At 42.4% G+C, this 19,318-nt stretch overlaps 2 protein-coding genes across 2 annotated transcripts in view; one reads left to right on the forward strand and one right to left on the reverse strand.

Moving 5' to 3' along the window:
* The window catches only part of SFRP5 (secreted frizzled related protein 5), an 86,078-nt gene extending 78,756 nt beyond the window's left edge, over positions 1-7,322 (reverse strand). Inside the window, exon 1 of the mRNA XM_069979987.1 lies at positions 6,555-7,322. Within this exon, the coding sequence (XP_069836088.1) occupies positions 6,555-7,062 (508 nt within the window). The 5' untranslated portion in view covers positions 7,063-7,322. The remainder of the gene's footprint in view (positions 1-6,554) is intronic.
* GOLGA7B (golgin A7 family member B) overlaps positions 1-19,318 on the forward strand; it is a 199,543-nt gene that overhangs the window by 92,587 nt on the left and 87,638 nt on the right. The gene's annotated exons all lie outside the window — the stretch shown is intronic.

Consider the following 19,318-nt stretch of genomic DNA (forward strand, 5'->3'; position numbering starts at 1 on the left):
GGGGACCATCTATAAGGGGGGGGGAGGAAGAGGGGGGCCAGCTATGAGGGGGGAGAGGGGGACCATCTATTAGGGGGGCGAGAGGGAAGAGGGGGACCATCTATGAGGGGGCCAGCTATGAGGGGGGGAGAGGGGGACCATCTATTGGGGGGGGGAAGGGGACTATCTATAAGAGGGGGCTATCTATAAGGGGAGAAGAGGGGGCTATCTATAAGGGGAGAAGAGGGGCATCTATAAGGGGAGAAGAGGGGGATCATCTATAAGGGGAGAAGAGGGGGGCCATCTATAAGGGGGGAAGAGGGGGCCAGCTATAGAGGGGGCCAGCTGATATCCTCTGTGCTGCTGTGACCTCCCCTATAGATCAGCACCCTCCTCTCCTGACATCCTCTGTGCTGCTGGGACCCTGCGATCTCCCCTATAAGATCAGCACCCTCCTCTCCTGACATCCTCTGTGCTGCTGTGACCCTGCGACTTCACCTATAAGATCAGCACCCTCCTCTCCTGACATCCTCTGTGCTGCTGTAACCCTGTGACCTTCCCTATAAGATCAGCGCCCTCCTCTCCTGACATCCTCTGTGCTGCTCGGAACTCTCCTATAGATCAGCGCCCTCCTCCTGGGACCTCTCCTATAGGGATTATAGCGGATTATAATGTGGGCGGTTTGGTCGTATTGACTGGGGGGGGGGGTATACACTGGTTAGTAGGGTTTAGATTCTCCGTTGTGGGAAGCCCGGACTTGGACTTAGACCTCCCTGTTGTTTACTACTTTGTGTACTGCACTTACTATCTGCGGTGTAGTTGCCTGTTGTAGCTTATGTTACCTACCCCACCATGTCAGTTTATCTGGAATGCCATTAAACATCATGTTATGTAAGTTTAAATTTTAGATTTTTGTGATTTATTAATATGTTGTGAATTATATTTAGTCCCCTTTTTTGTAAAGATTTTAGTATGGACAAAATTTTGATATGGTGGACATGTAATCAGTATTTTACTGATAAAGGTTGTGGATGTCCGGTGGAATTTATGTGTACAATTTCACAGAATATTGTATGAAAAAATGAAGTCTGCCATTGCAAAGTACAATTAGTGGCGCAAAAAAAAAGGGCTCATGTGGGTCTGTAGGGGAAAAAATGCAAGTGCTATGGCCTTTTGAACACAAACGCAAAAACGAAAATTTGTCCGGCCCTGATAGGGATAAGGGTGCGTTCACACGTAACAGATCCGCGCTAATCCCTGCCGTGTACACTCTATGGGCAGATAAACTCAGTCCATCCCGCTGTGAGTATGTCAGCAGCCCGCCCCGTTAACCCCCTGCCGCCGGAGCGTATACATCACCTGGTCCGGCATGCTTCGGGGCTCCTGGCGTCTTCACGTTACCGATGTCCTTGCACCCCTTGCAGCATACATTACCTTGCAGGGCTTTTCCTGCGCTCTGTCTTCCTCCCCGGGTCCCGCGGCGCAGCATCATCTCCGGAGCGGTCCGACTGAGCTGTCAGACCGCTCAGCCAATTACTGGCCGGGACCACCGCGGCCACTGAGTGGCTGAGCCGTCTGACAGCTCAGACAGGCCACTCCGAAGTTGATGCTGCGCAGCGGGACCCGGGGAGGAAGACAGAGCGCAGGAAAAGCCCTGCAAGGTAATGTATGGTGTTTCTCAAATCGTCGGTCGCCCGCCGCGCACCGCTATTCCACGAAGCGATGCACGGTGGGTGACCGATGATTTTAAGTTTGGGCCTAAATAAACGATCAGCCGATGACACGATCATCGGCTGATCGTTTTCTCTATTCCACCGAGCGATAATCGATTATCGCTTCGTGGAATAGGCCCCTTAGAGACTTCCCTTCATCCTCAGCGTTCAGTGTGCAATAGGAACAGAACAGCAGGTTAGATTTGTTCCCGTTTAACTATCCAGCAATTATGGCAATTGTAGTTTTACAACAGTTGTAGGGCGGCACTTTGTGTACCCATGTTCTAAAGCCTTCTTAGCCGCTCTATGGCCTACAATCACACGGCTAGTCAGTGCTAACCCCTAAAAGCTGCCATAATTGTCTATTTCCTAATGAACTTGTAAGATTTTGTGTCTTTTAATGACATCTCCTGTCTCATCAGACTCCTCACCGCCGTGCATTGTGTCAGCATAGTAGGGGGGCAGACTAGAAGAGGACTAGACAGGAGGACAAAAGTCCATTTCTGTGAAAACTTTCCTCAAGTAGCAGTTGCTGAGTGAAGCAGTCAGCTAAGTACATGACCCCTGCTGTGCACTCCGACCCCCGTGACCCCAGTTAGTATCGGCAGTAAATGTGGACCAATTTGTTATGTTTTCTATTCCTCTAGGAGGCCAAGGCTTAACTCAATGTACACACTGGAACTCTGTGCATTGTATGGAGCGTGGCTTTAAGACAAGAGTAGGCTATTATTAACATAGACATAACACGCTACACCCTGAACAATGAAATACTAATATATAGGCTTCTATAGGGCTGTTGTGTAGCTCCATGCATTGCAGACATAGGTTAGTGATTTGAATATACACCATGTAATGCTTTACTTTTCCTGCGGGGGCACTGCAGGGGAAATGAACACTTTTCCATAATAATAATAATACTTTTATTTGTATAGCGCCAACTGATTCCGCACCACTTTACATAGTTTGTCGGTTTTGGCCCTTGTCCCTATTATGGCTAACAATCTAAATTTGACTACCTAAAGTCCCTATTACATCGAGCGCTTATTGGTGGGATTTGACCCATTATCGACCGGTACGATAATCGCTTAGTGTAATAGTTACTGTTAACTAGCCCCTACCAACCAATCAGATTCCACCTTTCATTTTCCTAAGAGTCTGTGAGGAATGAAAGGTGGAATCTGATTGGTTGCTAGGGGCAACTGAGCCAGTTTCACGTTATACCATGTTTGATAAATCTCCCCCATTCTTCTTCTTCTGTGTATTGCTGCAGGTTATAGTTTTCCTGGACTTGTCACATCATGGTGCTGGGGGTGCCCACAGTTATATGTCCATGACCTTTGGTGATTTGGAGGAATTCCTTGTAATGGTAGCAGCCTAGTGGTGACAAGGACCCTCAGATATGCCAGGGCTACTGAAAACAAGGGGCTGGTGCAACATCTAAGCATGGCAGGCTGTGTGGGTGGTGGTGGTGGGGATAGTCTCAGAACCATAGTGACATTGCTGGGTTGGGCTAGCGCAAGGGGTCATCTCCAACACACGGAACGTAGAGGTTTGGGCCTTGGGAACACCTCAGTAATAGGGTTTTTCAGCCATTCAGAAGTTTATGTATCAGTTTGCCACCAGGTGTGTGTGTAACCACCAAACTTTCAGTACCACTTTAAGAGACTGCAACCCTCAAGTGTGTATCGCCTCGGGGTGAGAATAGTAATAAAGACTTCAGTTGACCCTAAATTGTCTACAACATTCCAGCAGGTACTGACATTAGTGTGAACCCAAGCGTGTCGCTGCACAAACCAAACCCTACCTGACAGCACAAAGCTGACAAACCATGTCCATCTGACTGTGAAGAAGACCAAATGAATAGGGCATACAGTAAAATCCCTTCAATCCAGCATGGAAGGGCCCTGCCAGATTATCAGATAGGGTGGGTTCACACTACAGAATTCTCGCGGATAAACTCAGCGGAATTCCGTCGGATGTCCGTGCACACAGCCGCATGCCTTTCCGCTGGCTCCATAGACACCATTCTATGGGCCGGCGTATTCCGCTGTCCGCCGAAACAAGTGACATGTCACTTCTTTCGGCGGATAGCGGAATATGCCAGCCCATAGAATGGTGTCTATGGAGCCGGCGGAAAGGCGCGCGGCTGTGCACGCCGACAGACAGCGGAATTCCGCGGATATTATCCGCGAGAATTCCTTAGTATGAACCCACCCATAATCTGGATTACTGAACAGAGGCTGGCAGAGGCCAAAAGAGAGAGTCTTTTATTCTGCTGTATGGAATGCACTGTATCACGTATAAAACAAAGACCACATGGTACCCTTAAAATGGGATCCTATAAATACAATAATATACCTATATAGTAACATCCATACCGCTACACAATAAAGGAGTATAATAGTAATTGTTCACAAATTCGATTTGGATTATTGTGTGCAACTTTCAAGAGAATTTATGCAATTTTCATTCAACATCAAACTGGATTTGTCCAGCTACAAAAGTCCTGGATTGGGTTACAGGGCTGCAGTTCACGTGAGAAAAAGTTGTGGGTGACAATTTTAAGAAGTTCTGCTTTGTGGGAATTCTGGCATTTTTTACTACTACTACTACTACTACTACTACTACTACTACTACTACTACTACTACTACTACTACTACATAATAATAATAATAATAATAATAATAATAATAATAATAACAACAACAACAACAACAACAACAAATGCAAAATCTCATATATTATCACCCACAATTATTAAAAGGTAACATGAAACATAATTACTATGCATGGATTTTGACATTATAAGAATACATAAGTGGATTTTTTTTTTTTTTTAATTTTTTGTATGTTTTTCTTATATTCTCATCTTTTTTTTTTTTTAAATGCATCAAAACCTAAATGCGTACATTTACTCTTGGGAGTCTGAGGCACACATGAACCATTAAGAGCAAGTGTTGGTGGGGGTCAGACCTGTATATATATTTATATATATATATATTTATTACACACATTCCTATAAAGTGTTCGATATCCTTTCACATTGTTACATATATTGAAAGAAATAAATCACAAATTTTTTTTTTAAAGAGCTTAAGAATTAAAAAAAAAAAAAAAAAGTTTGTGTGTGAAAGGAAATCATGCTTTGCCATTGGATCACAGCCAACTTCTGACCACTTTGATTTTTACCCAGAAAAATCAGCACCAGAATGCCCTTTGACCCCCATCTCTATGGTTCACACTGTGCCCTGAGTGTCTGAATTATATTATTGCATTGAACCTGATCAATCACTCCTATTTCTCCTGCCCCATTCTTTAATATTTTCTTCCAAATGTGTCCAAAAAAAGTTTTCTTTTCAAAAATCATTAAATTGTGTTTAATTGTCAGATCTTTTTTCTCACCATACATTTAATTTTCCACAGACCCTTCCAACTTTCTTGGGGGGGGGGGGGAGTATGAAGTCACCACGAGCACTGTTCATATTTACAAATTTTGACTATTCTGTAAAACTCTCATGTATTCTGCTGACATGTGTCTCCTGGGAACCGTCTGCCTTCTTATCTATCCTGCAAATAATACCAACTCAGGAATGCAAGGGTTTAAAAAAAAAAATAATGAATTATTTAAAATAATAAAAGTTTTAACCATATGTGATCTCTACTACTATAAAGTAGTCTAGATCTTTTGGGGTTAAAAGAGATTGTATTAACTTTAAAAAATTCCAATTTTGTCATTGAATATTGGCAAGGTCCTTGTGTGGTCATTCATGAATGTTCAAGGTGTTAAGAACCTGATTTCCTTTGGGCTTAAAACAATCATTTTGGTTACTATAAAATAGATTTATTGGTTTGATCAAATAATTGGTATTGCTAAAATAATTGCATGATCTCCAACCTGGGGCTCCTGACCTTGGAAATAATAGGTTGGAGATCAGTTGTATGTATAATCTACTGGCACTACATATGAGATTCTCATATGGAAGAGAAACTTTTTGTTGGGATTTTAAGACATCTGAGCTGTTTAGGCCACATCTGATGTTTTGGGTATTAGATAGTTTTAATGCTTCTTGCACACCTTTTTGGTACCCTAACAGAATTGTTTGCCCTTGGCACCTGCTTTTTATCTCAATCTTGGCTGAGCTGAATGTGAATATAAGTCGGGGAATTGGTCATCTTACAATTCAGGTGAAATGTTTGTATGGCTATTACTAGGACAATATCCACACTAGTGATATGTTACTGTTGATGGTACATAAGATATTGACCTCACGGGCTGCTTCCTACTCGATAACATCATGCAAAATACTGAATGCTACACACTGAGCATTGTGGACCAGGTAATGATCATCTACATCATCTACGCCTTGGTTAGTGTTCCTAGGTTTAGGTACAAATAAACTAGCATTTTAATGCAATCATAACTTTTTGATTTTTTTGTTTGCAGATTAGCTTTATAATGGACATTGGTTTTGGCAATTTTGTAGGGTTTTAGGTCAGATTCAAATTGAGAATTTGAATCTTATTGGAATAATAAGTGTCTGGTCCCGCTTACCTTCAGAGCCTCTGTTAGGGTTTCATGGCTAGAACCCCAACAGACCCTCTTAGAGACAATGAAATACATGAGTGTTGGTTTGGAACCTCTTTGGGGAAGTGATGGTAATTTTTACATATGTAAGACTCAAAGATGCCTTATGTGTAAATGGGTTATTCCAGGTACTCAGTTTCCTCCTACATTATGACTAGGTTTATTGGCTTCTATGAATCTGGCCATACATGCATACATCGAAGTTAGGTTGAAAATCTTATGGACAAGGATGGTCGTAATAGTATTACAATTACAAGACGTGAAGGAGTTACGTTACCTGATGGTTGAGTCACTTGCTTGGTGCCATATTGCACAGTGATACAGAGGTCATTATCAAGAGGAAACTTATTACAGTTCAGCATCTCGGGCCAAGGAAAACCATACGACTCCATGACTGGCGCACAACTATCACGTACCACCTCACACAGCGACCGACAAGGATAAATAGGTCTCTCCAAGCAGATTGGTGCAAAGAGGGAGCATAAGAAGAGTTGGGTATCTCTATGACATCTCTTTGCCAACAAGGGAACCCAACTACTGGCTTGTTGCTTTACTTCAGGCATGGTTTCATGGTCGAGTAAATTAGGTAGCCTCATCTTCTTATAGCCAACATTATGGCAGAGATGGAGATCTTGGGGAATGTCCACACATTTGCTCTGCTTGGTGTAGAAACGTCCATTCTGGAAATTGTCCGACTGCCAGCTGTAATAATCGTATTCTTCTGCCGAACTCCAGAGGACAAACCCAAAGTTAAGAAGGGCCACAATATTCCAATGGAACTGCATGACTGCACCAGAAGTTACTCCAGGTCCCTCAAGCCTCCTTCATCAAATGCCCCAAGACACTGGACTGTTTCTTCAACTTTCTTCTATTAAAAGTGCATAAAGTGCAAAAATATGGAGGGAAAAGTTCCTCTTCTTCTCCTTTCTTTGAGTCGGAGATACTTTTCGGGTCTTCTGTCACTTTCTCTCCTGCCAGGTTCTTTGCAGCTGCAAGTAGAGAGGGAGGCAGAGAGAGACAGCTGGAGCTTGTAGGCTGCACAAGAAGTGAATTAAAAGTCTGCGCTTGTTTGCCTGCTTCCAAAATCCTTACCCAGTCCAGGGAATCTTAGCACCACCCACCTCTAATCTTTTAAGTGAGCCCTGAAGGATTAGCCAGCAGCCAGTCTACAGTGGCCAAGCCTCCGCCTGCTGCTTGGACTCTGTATGTGTAAGATGTGACAGTCCCACAAGCTTCTCCTTCTGTGGTGCCGGTGAATATTGATAGAGTATTGTGTAATAAAGGCTCCATGTGTTCTCTGGTGACTCTCACCTGTAGGCATCTGCCCTATATGTCATTGTTATGCTAAAAACTGGAGTGTGTTTAACCCTCTCTTCTCTAGTCTTTGCTGAACTTCTACAGAGGTTTAATTTGGATAAATCTATCTATCTATCTATCTATCTATCTATCTAGTAGTAGGAAGATAGTCCACAGCACTCAAAGGGTTAACGGTGTATAATTGTGCAATTTTGCACCCTTAACCCTTTGAGTGACATGGACTATCTGCCTACTATCTGAATTTGGTCGGAGTCGAGACCTAGGTCCGCTGGCACCAACCTTCCTCTGATTTGCAGTGCTGCTTTTTCTCTTCTATCTATCTATCTTCTATCTATCTATCTATCTATCTATCTATCTATCTTCTATCTATCTATCTATCTATCTATCTATCTATCTATCTATCTCCTATCTATCTATCTATCTATCTATCTATCTATCTATCTATCTATTTCCTATGTATCTATCTATCTATCTATCTATCTATCTATCTATCTTATTTATTTCTATCCTCTTTTCTGTTATCTATAGTCCTATAAAAACCATAGTATTGGTAATATTGGTAAGTGTTATTTCTTCCCCTTATGTAAATCACTGACAGGTACAGCTCCTTTTTAACAAAACTTCTTTCAGGTGCCTTCACACACTGCGGTTCCAGTGTCAGTGCATCCCTATGAGAATACATACTTACAGCGGGAATGACATTAAGTAATTTACCCCCTCCCCCCCGCCGCGCGTGCGAAGGGGCATCCGGAGCACCTCCTGCTCAGCCAATCAGTGCGCTGCCCCGCTGCAGCCACTGATTGGCTGTGCGGGATGTCCTGCTGAGAACCCCTGAAGCAAGCCGGAGCGGGGAGGAGGTGATGTATGCTCCGGCTGGCAGGGGTCAACATACATACTCGCAGCGGGATGTCAATCCCGCTGCAAGTATGTATTCTCATAGGGTATGCACTGACACTGGAACCGCAGTGAATTTCGCTGCAAATCCGCTGCGGATCCCGTGTGTGTAAAGGCACCCAAAATAAGTTTTTAGGGTAAAATGTATTGATCCTTTGGCTCAGGATAGGTCATCAATATCAGATTGGGGTGGGGGGCTTGTCTGCTGATGTGTTTGTCACAGCTACAGCACCAGAGTAAGAAGCAGACAGCGCTGTACTTTATGTAGTGGTCATGATGGCTCAGCTCCTATTGAAGTGAATGGAAATTGAGCTGCAGTAAATGTGGCAAGGTTTCAATACATACAGAGCTCTGTGCTACCAGCTCTGGCTCTGTGTGTACTGTATGTGCCGGCTTTGGCTCTGGCAAACAGCTGATAGGAGGAAGACCACCAGTCTGATATACAGTAGGACAAGTCATTAATAAACTTTACTCAGAAAACTACTTTAAGGAAATTGTTCTTGTAAAAAACTTACGTAAATGTGTATTGTAAAGGAGGCATCTCTGACCATAAAGAGGGATTCACAAAGGATTATTAGGACCCCAGGTTACAGAGGCATCCTTTCCTTGCAGGGGGACTTCGGAGGAAAACAAAATCTAACTTTTCCCGCCTGATTTGTTCAGTTTTTAGCCAGGCAGCAAGTAGTGAACGGCTGAGGTTCTGACCTACTATATGTCAGTGTTGTATCCTGCCCTAGGACAGGGGGTCATTGGGTCGCACTGAAACCTATGGGACCTTCCTGTTGATTATTTTATATCTTGTATGTGTTACTGTAGGCACTCTTTTTAAGAGCCATAATTAATGGAAAAATATCCCCCCGCCCCCACCCCATAAAACGAATATGTTAAATGAACCCAGCCTTATACATCAATAAGATTTTTTTTATAACATGTAATATATATATATATATATATATATATATATATATATATATACTGTGTGCCTCATACACCGTCTGAGAGGTCAACTTCTTGATAGTAATGCAGATGATATCAGGGCTGTAATCTGCAGACAAAGAAAAGGTAACAGGAAAGTTAGCGATCTCTGTAGCCCCTGGCTTGGCTGATAATTTAGGGGTCGAACGCCCAAATTGCAGTTCACACTGGCACGGAAAGTCCTAATAAGCCACCGCTCTCTGATGAGCGCCCTCACTACACAGTGAAGGTAGTTATCTCTGTCCGCTGTGTAGTGGCCAGAACTGGTTACTGCAGCTGGGCTGCCATTTACTTTAAAGGGGTACTCCAGAAAAAAATAATTATTTTCAAATCCACTGGTGTCAGAAAGTGATAAAGATTTGTCAATTACTTCTATTAAAAACAAACAAACAAACAAAAAAACACAATTCTTTCAGCACTTATATTGAAATATATCTCCTTGGTTCATGTTACTCCCTGTATGGAGTAATGTCTATGTACTCTCTGTATGGAGTAATATCTATGTACTCCCTGTATGGACTAATGTGTATATACTCTCTGTATGGAGTAATGTCTATGTACTCCCTGTATGGAGTAATGGCTATGTGCTGTATGGAGTAATGTACAGTATATGTACTCTCTGTATGGAGTAATGTCTATGTACTCCCTGTATGGAGTAATGTCTATGTACTCTCTGTATGGAGTAATGTCTATGTACTGCCTGTAATGTCTATGTACTGCCTGTAATGTCTATGTACTGTATTGAGTAATGTCTATGTACTGTATGGAGTAATGTCTATGTGCTGTATGGAGTAATGTATGTGTACTCTCTGTATGGAGAAATGTCTATGTGCTCTCTGTATGGAGTAATGTCTATGTACTATCTGTAATGTCTATGTACTCTCAGTATGGAGTAATGAATATGTACTCCCTGTATGGAGTAATGTCTATGTACTGTATGTAGTAATGTCTATGTACTGTATGGAGTAATGTCTATGTGCTGTATGGAGTAATGTCTATGTACTCTCTGTATGGAGTAATGTCTATGTACTCTCTCTATGGAGTAATGTGTATGTGCTGTATGGAGTAATGTCTATGTACTCTGTGTGGAGTAATGTCTATGTACTCTCTGTATGGACTAATGTGTATGTACTCTCTGTATGGAGTAATGTCTATGTGCTGTATGGAGTAATGTCTATGTACTCTCTGTATGGAGTAATGTCTATGTACTCTCTGTATGGAGTAATGTCTATGTACTCTCTCTATGGAGTAATGTGTATGTTATGTATGGAGTAATGTCTATGTACTCCCTGTAATGTCTATGTACTGTATTGAGTAATGCCTATGTACTGTATGGAGTAATGTCTATGTACTGTATGGAGTAATGTCTATGTGCTGTATGGAGTAATGTCTATGTACTCTCTGTATGGAGTAATGTCTATGTACTCTCTCTATGGAGTAATGTGTATGTGCTGTATGGAGTAATGTCTATGTACTCTGTGTGGAGTAATGTCTATGTACTCTCTGTATGGACTAATGTGTATGTACTCTCTGTATGGAGTAATGTCTATGTACTCCCTGTAATGTCTATGTGCTGTATGGAGTAATGTCTATGTACTCTCTGTATGGAGTAATGTCTATGTACTCTCTGTATGGACTAATGTGTATGTACTCTTTGTATGGAGTAATGTCTATGTACTCCCTGTAATGTCTATGTGCTGTATGGAGTAATGTCTATGTACTGTATGGAGTAATGTCTATGTACTCTCTGTATGGAGTAATGTCTATGTACTCTCTGTATGGAGTAATGTCTATGTACTCTCTCTATGGAGTAATGTGTATGTTATGTATGGAGTAATGTCTATGTACTCTGTGGGGAGTAATGTCTATGTACTCCCTGTAATGTCTATGTACTGTATGGAGTAATGTGTATGTACTCTCTATATGGAGTAATGTCTATGTACTCTCTGTATGGAGTAATGTGTATGTACTCTCTTTATGGAGTAATGTCTATGTACTGCCTGTAATGTCTATGTACTGTATTGAGTAATGTCTATGTACTGTATGGAGTAATGTCTATGTGCTGTATGGAGTAATGTATGTGTACTCTCTGTATGGAGAAATGTCTATGTGCTCTCTGTAATGTCTATGTACTCTCAGTATGGAGTAATGTATATGTACTCCCTGTATGGAGTAATGTCTATGTACTGTATGGAGTAATGTCTATGTGCTGTATGGAGTAATGTCTATGTACTCTCTGTATGGAGTCATGTCTATGTACTCTCTCTATGGAGTAATGTGTATGTGCTGTATGGAGTAATGTCTATGTACTCTGTGTGGAGTAATGTCTATGTACTCTCTGTATGGACTAATGTGTATGTACTCTCTGTATGGAGTAATGTCTATGTACTCCCTGTAATGTCTATGTACTGTATGGAGTAATGTCTATGTACTGTATGGAGTAATGTCTATGTACTGTATGGAGTAATGTCTATGTACTGTATGGAGTAATGTCTATGTACTCTCTGTATGGAGTAATGTCTATGTACTCTCTGTATGGAGTAATGTCTATGTACTCTCTCTATGGAGTAATGTGTATGTTATGTATGGAGTAATGTCTATGTACTCCCTGTAATCTCTATGTACTGTATGGAGTAATGTCTATGTACTCCCTGTAATGTCTATGTACTGTATGGAGTAATGTCTATGTACTCCCTGTAATGTCTATGTACTGTATGGAGTAATGTCTATGTACTCTCTATATGGAGTAATGTCTATGTACTGTATGCAGTAATGTCTATGTACTCTCTGTATGGAGTAATGTCTATGTACTCTCTGTATGGACTAATGTGTATGTACTCTTTGTATGGAGTAATGTCTATGTACTCCCTGTAATGTCTATGTACTGTATGGAGTAATGTCTATGTACTCTCTGTATGGAGTAATGTCTATGTACTCTCTGTATGGAGTAATGTCTATGTACTCTCTATATGGAGTAATGTCTATGTACTGTATGCAGTAATGTCTATGTACTCTCTGTATGGAGTAATGTCTATGTACTCCCTGTAATGTCTATGTACTGTATGGAGTAATGTCTATGTACTGTATGGAGTAATGTCTATGTACTCTCTGTATGGAGTAATGTCTATGTACTCTCTGTATGGAGTAATGTCTATGTACTCTCTATATGGAGTAATGTCTATGTACTGTATGCAGTAATGTCTATGTACTCTCTGTATGGAGTAATGTCTATGTACTCCCTGTAATGTCTATGTACTGTATGGAGTAATGTCTATGTACTGTATGGAGTAATGTCTATGTACTCTCTGTATGGATTGGTCGGCACTCTATAATAAATAGTGTGACTGTTTACCAGGCCTCCTGCTGTGATCCTGAGCAGACACTTGTTTGCACTGTTTGGGCACCACAGTAATGTCCGCCCTCATAAGGCGCCTTGTGTTCTCATTATCAGAGATTCCTGTAATTGACAGTAATATAAACAATCCTCCTGACTGATATTGACTCTGCAAATATAAGAGCTCAACTACTTAATCAGCTATTAGCTCCTGTCCGGCTGCAGCGAGGCGTAATGTGAACCATGCCTCTCTATCAGTGAGCGCAGTTCACTCTAGGTCAGTGTCCCCCAATCTGCAGCTCACCAGCTGGCTCAAAACTACAACTCCCAGCATGCCAAATTCTATTCCCTAATGTAGAAACAAATTGAGGAAGACACAGCTAACGTTGGGGGGCTGAGTTGTCAAGGTAACTGTCTGACACCCTGCATGTTGCATGCATGAGACATTTTCTGGTTAGCAGGACTCATGCACAGAGCTTGCTGATTGGTGGATGGTTGTCTGACATTGTGAGCTGCACCCCCCCCCCCCTTGTATGGCCCGATACCACACCTAAACCTCTGCCCCTTCAGTCAAGGGCTGAGGACACATTGAGCCGTGACTCTCTGTACTGGCGGGGACTTCATGTGTTTACTCTCTCTTTTTTAACCAGCACAAGACTAAAAAGCTTCAGTAGACTGGACCTGAATTTCAGATAAGTATAGCCAGGGGCCAAACTACTGCCGTATCAGCCATAGCAACTGCTATGGGGTCCACCACATCAGGGGGCCCAGTAGTCTGCTGAGCCCTAAAATGTCCCTAGTTTGCCATTTAAGACCTTTTTTCTTAAATCTGGTTAACCAGGGATGGTTTATACTATACCTGGGCCCCCCGCTACACTAGGGTGGTCTTCACTTCAGACTCCTCTCCTCTGGCTCCTTTAAAGTGTCACTGTTGTTATAACTTTCAAAATCTTAATCATCAGTAGATGTGATATAAAGCAAGTTTGCAATTTACATTCAATATTTTTATTTCTTTTAGTTATCATGGAGAACACGGCACTTCCTGTTTTCTGACTCTTTTTTTTTTTGCTCAAAAAACAGAAAACAGTCAGAAAACAGGAAGTCCAGTGTATCCCAGGCCATCTGAGCGCTCACAGAGAGAAGGCAGTCACGTGACTGATGGACATATTGAGCCGTGACTCTCGGTACTGGCCGGAATTCCTGTGTTTAGTCTGTTTTTTTTTTTCAACCAGCACAAGTCAGAAAATCTGCCTGCAGGAGACTGGACCTGGATTTCTGGTTCAGCTTTGTTTTACAACAACAAAAAATAATGAATGTACAGTATATTGCAAACTTACTTTATTTCACATTTATTGTTGATTTAGATTTTGAAAGTTGTAATGACAGTGAGTCTTTAATACTGGTGTGTGGGCATGGCAAGGGCAGCATACAAAGAGGGAGAGAGAAGAGAAGGAACTCTGTCACATGACCCGCAGGTCCTCAAATTTACTGTGTGTTGATGAGCCTGAAGGGAAGAGGGCAAGACTAAAAGCCCTATTCCACGGCCATATTCGGACGATATAGGCCAATGGAATAGAAGGCAACGATCAGCTGACTTCGTACATGTCGGCTGATCGTTGCGTCGTTTGTCTTTTAAACATGTTGAAAAACAAATGATTGTGATAGCAGCTATCTGCTGCCGTCCCTCCGTGGAATAGGAGCGGCAGCAGTAGACCGCCACTATCCTCTATGGGCTGCCCGGACGATCTAGCGATCACCCAGACAGCCCCCCTGCAGCTCCCCATGGTCCCTCCCGCACTCACCTGCTCACTGCTGCTGCATGTAATAGCGGTGGCAGTGAGCGGGGAATAAGGAATAGGGTCTTAAGCTGTAACTGCTGTTTGTCAGTGAGCATATGTGTTTGTGTGTGTCAGCCAGTGTGTCTGTGTCAGTCAGTGGTGTGTTGTCTGTGTCAGTGGAGTGTGAGTCTGTGTCAGTGGAATGATGTTCTGCAGCAGGCGCAGCTGCTATTAATGCTGTATTCATTATTAATCACAAAGGTCCCCAACACACATTGAATTCACCATAAATATTGTCCCTTTACGTTACACTTGTTGATTGGCAGTTTTGCTCTTAAAGATGTTCTGCAGCAGCTGCTATTAATGCTAGGCTTTAATCACTAATGAAATTATTGTATTATACAGTATAGAATCTATATAAATGTAAACAATTGAGTATGTGAAAAAAAACACAGAAAGATGGAAGACCTCTCAAACAGTGACATATACCAATGCACCCTGGATCGCCACGCACCCCTGCCCCGATGCGCATTTCAGTGTCTGTCTTAGTCAAGGGGTTGAGAAAGGCAGACGCCGAAATGCACGTGAGGGCAGGGGTGCGTGGCGATCACACTGATCGTCTCAATGCTGTGATCCCAAGATACAGCCAGGGGGGAGAACGTCAGCAGGCATCCTCTTCCGGATGTCAATCAGATCCTACTCATTCACTTCATTAGAGTCTGGAGCATAAGAGTTGGACGTTCAGCCGTCTTGCGGTTGGAACACACTACCGCACACTCCCTAGTAGCCCGTCTGTATCTCGGGAGTGCAGCAGGTCTCAACACCCTCTGTGATCAGTAACTTCTGACCTGTCACAGAAGCGGCACAGGTTACTCCAAATGACAGTAACACTTTCAATGACTGCTGATGAGTACACTTGGGGGGGGGGGGGGAGGTTGTGATCAGTCTTTGGGCCCTATTCCACCAAACGATTATCGTTTGCATATCATTAACGATTAACGATCTCAAACGACCACTATTGCGAAAGACCTGAAAACGTTCACTCATTTCCATTGAACGATAATCGTTACTTATGATCGTAATTGCGATCGTTTTTTCTTCGCTATTTATTCGCTATTGCATTCGTATCTATTGCGAACGACCGAACGATGTCTTATTCAACGCGAACGATTTGCGAACAAGCAACGATAAAAATAGGTCCAGGTCTTTTAAAGCGATCAACGATTTCTCGTTCGGTCGTTAATCGTTAACTGCATTTCAACCGAACGATTATCGTTTAGATTCGAACGATTTAACGATAATCTGAACGATAATCGTCCAGTGGAATAGGGCCCTTTGCTATTGGTGGAGGATCAGATTCTCTGATGAGTAATGATTAGATCAGATAGGAGAGCGAGAGGATTAGTCAACGAAACTCACATTAAGGTTTTGGGGTTTTTAATCCCATCACTGTTCCCAGACTTCCAGTTTTGCAGGAAATTCCTTTCTCACCTTTATTTAAAGAAAATCTCCATCTTTTTCATACAAGCCAAGTGTCCGTACATTCCTGGACAGTGTGTAACGGAATAAAGTTTTCCACACTTTTTTTTTTTATTGAAATATCCTTAATTTTTTGAACTCTGTAGGTTCTTAAGCCTGTAATTGTCATCATTTTACTGTTCACACTATTAGTATCTGAGCTACAGACATTCATCACTTATGGTTGTTATGATTCACTATGTGTCTGCAACAAATGTTGGCTGTCCGTAGAGGGAGATGGAGTGAACAGCTCACACACAGTTTTTTGTGTCTTTAATAGTGATGGTCAAACAGCGCCGAAGTTCAGGTTCGTTCCGTGGGGAAGGTGGAGACAGCCCGAGTACCGCCTGGAAAACAGGAATACAACCTAGGTAATAGGCTGTATCCCTGTTTTCCAGGGGTACTCGGGCTGTCTCCACCTTCCCCACAGAATGGAAAGGCAGCGGGAGTTAAATGCTGATGATTCGGGTTCGTTCGAACCTGAACTTCAGCGCTGTTCGGTCATCTCTAGTCTTTAGTAGAAAGCAGCAGCTCAGAACTGGGGGAAGGAGACTGAAGATAATGACAAGTATGGAATAAATTGTTAGTCTTCAGGAGGAGGGGATGATTCAACATATATTTCACCTAATCGGAATACCCCTTTAATGTAATCAGAAACTGCGGATTTTGGTAGGTTTGGGCACATCATGTAATTTGTATAGGGCTTCACAATTTTCTGATTTCATCATGTCTAATGGCTCTGCCACCGAAGGTGTCAGGCAATGCCTCCATCCTCCACCTTTCCACCCAGCCTACAAGTGTATGGGAAACAGATCACTGACCTCAGCCAGCCAAAGAAAACACTGTTGGCTGCTGGTTATAGTGCTCAATACAGTGAAATTCTAGGTGTATTGCCCCCTTGGGAACATCAATATGTAAAAAGGTCTGCGGAGCCTCAGTTATGAGTGTCAAAACATGGGACTTGCCAAGGAGGAGCCTAGAAAAGGGGTGGCTCCTGTATGAAGACCACCAAAACCACCATATTAAGTGACCCCTTCAGTCAATATCCAACTTAATTACGAGTCTGATGATATGACCAGGGAAATACCAAAGCCAGGTATCCTTCCCCAGACAGCTGTTTCAGAGTGTTGCCCCTCATCTGTATGGTGGCTTTGGTGGTCTCAGTACAGGAGCCATCTCTTTGCTAGGTCCTTCCCTGGAGGGATATCTAGCTAATACTGTGTTTTGAGACTTGTAACTGAGGCTCCGCTGACCTTTTTGAACATACAGTACAAGTGTATGGGGGCATTAAGAGAGACAGTTCTGGTCAAAATGATTGACCGAGAATTATCTAAAATGTTTGGCTATGTTAACCCAATGAGCCATAACGTATGCTATTCTATTTAGGAACATGGGGAAGGTAACAAATACTTCCAACACTGGAAAACCAAAGGACACCAACCATTGTGTTCATGATCATGTACTACTGTCCTTATAATAACGTCATATTCTGACTATATTAAAATAGGATGGGAATACTTTGTCTCCAGGTTATAATGCTGAGCTACACTATAGGCAATATAGAAAGAAGAATCCTTTTTAGTCTTCAACCAACATCTATTATAACTTAGAAAAGTCTGAATAGAATATTGAGGGAACATTGCCTGTATATTCTCTGAATCTTCATTGGAAGTGTCAAACACATAAAAGAGGGGGCCCAATAAAAAGAGCAAACTGAAGCCCCCCTATTGTGTTTTTACCGTCTAGGATAGAACTCATGACTTATGGCCCATTAGCAAACCACCATATTATTTAACCACCTTGTAGCAGAGTGTAGGCCGCGATTGCTGATATCTTTAGCTATAGACCCTCCAGAATATGGCCAAAGTCCAAGTTCTTCAGCAGAAACAACTGTTTAGCTTTTAAGATGCGGTAACGTTCATCGGCCTTGCAAATGCATGGTGCCTATGCACTCCAATGCCAATGGAAGGGTGGCTTTTTGTGTGGACTCAGGGCTATATAGATCACGCCAACTTCTTTGCACAACGATTGGCTGCATTACCCCCTCCTGCAAGAAGTGACTACCTGGCTCTTGACCCAGTCTGGCTTTAGATCCATCTCTCTGCTTACTATGACAACTTCTTGGACATCCCTTTCCTAATAGGCTCTTCGGCCTCTCTACACTCTACCAACACTCTCCATGACAGTACACCCTCTTCTATCTATACGAGCTGGAGGAGTGAGAAGCTCCTGGACATCTTGAAGCACTACTCATCCTCGAGAGCCTTTAAGCATTAGATAGCAGATCCCACCAACGTCTTCAGGGTCTCCTGACACAACTCTAAGCACATCTTACTTATCATGAGATACTTACTAGATACTTATTCACCAGAGTGGATTATCTGTTGTAATCATGCCCCGTAGATAAGTGTCCTCCTCGTATTACCTCAATGTCCTCTGTGTGTTCGTCTGTCAAAGACATTAGAGAAGGTTTCATTGTCTCACCATCAGTTTTCGCTTGTCAGGCTTTCTGGTTGCCTGTTATCTGTGGTATTTGCTCCGAACATCAAGAGACATTGTTGGCAGGCGGCTGTATGACCGTGTTGGTCTTGATTTGTTACTTTGGGGGTTAAAAGGAACTTTCAATGTTGAAACACTTTTACTCTTTTGGCAAGTGGAACAAATATTCTTGGCTGGAGACATGTAGAAGCTATAAAACATCGGATGAAGGGCTGGAACCACTAAAAGTTCAATTGCTAATAAGTCATATTAATGCATGGATATCCATGACCATGGGAGGAAGTGTAAGTGCTGAATATGAGGAAAACTAAAAAGGTTACGCACAGGGAGTTTAACCAAGGCAGATGTTCAGCTTAAGGGTTCTCAACCCTATTTGTGAGTTCACTAATTATGTAATTGATATAGTGCTGACCCATTGTGCGGCGCTATAAAGAGAGTACACATAGGGGGTGCACAGTAGGGTCCATGGTAACCATATAAATAGGCATGTCCTTGGCGTAGAGGATCAAAATGAACGTGTAGATTCTATTCACATGTTGCCCTGGTTTGAACCCATGGCCTTAGTTTTGCAAGGGAACAGTGATAACCTGCAAACATTAAAGGTTTTTATGGAGATGTATAAAGAAAATTGTCACTCCGACTTCTGAGAATGTCCTGGGTAATGCACCTTATCCTCTTCCATTTCCATTGGAGGCTTCTAGAACTTAGGAAAATCCAACCCAATAA

The sequence above is a fragment of the Dendropsophus ebraccatus genome, chromosome 8, assembly GCF_027789765.1.
Source record: "Dendropsophus ebraccatus isolate aDenEbr1 chromosome 8, aDenEbr1.pat, whole genome shotgun sequence".
NCBI lineage: Eukaryota > Metazoa > Chordata > Amphibia > Anura > Hylidae > Dendropsophus > Dendropsophus ebraccatus.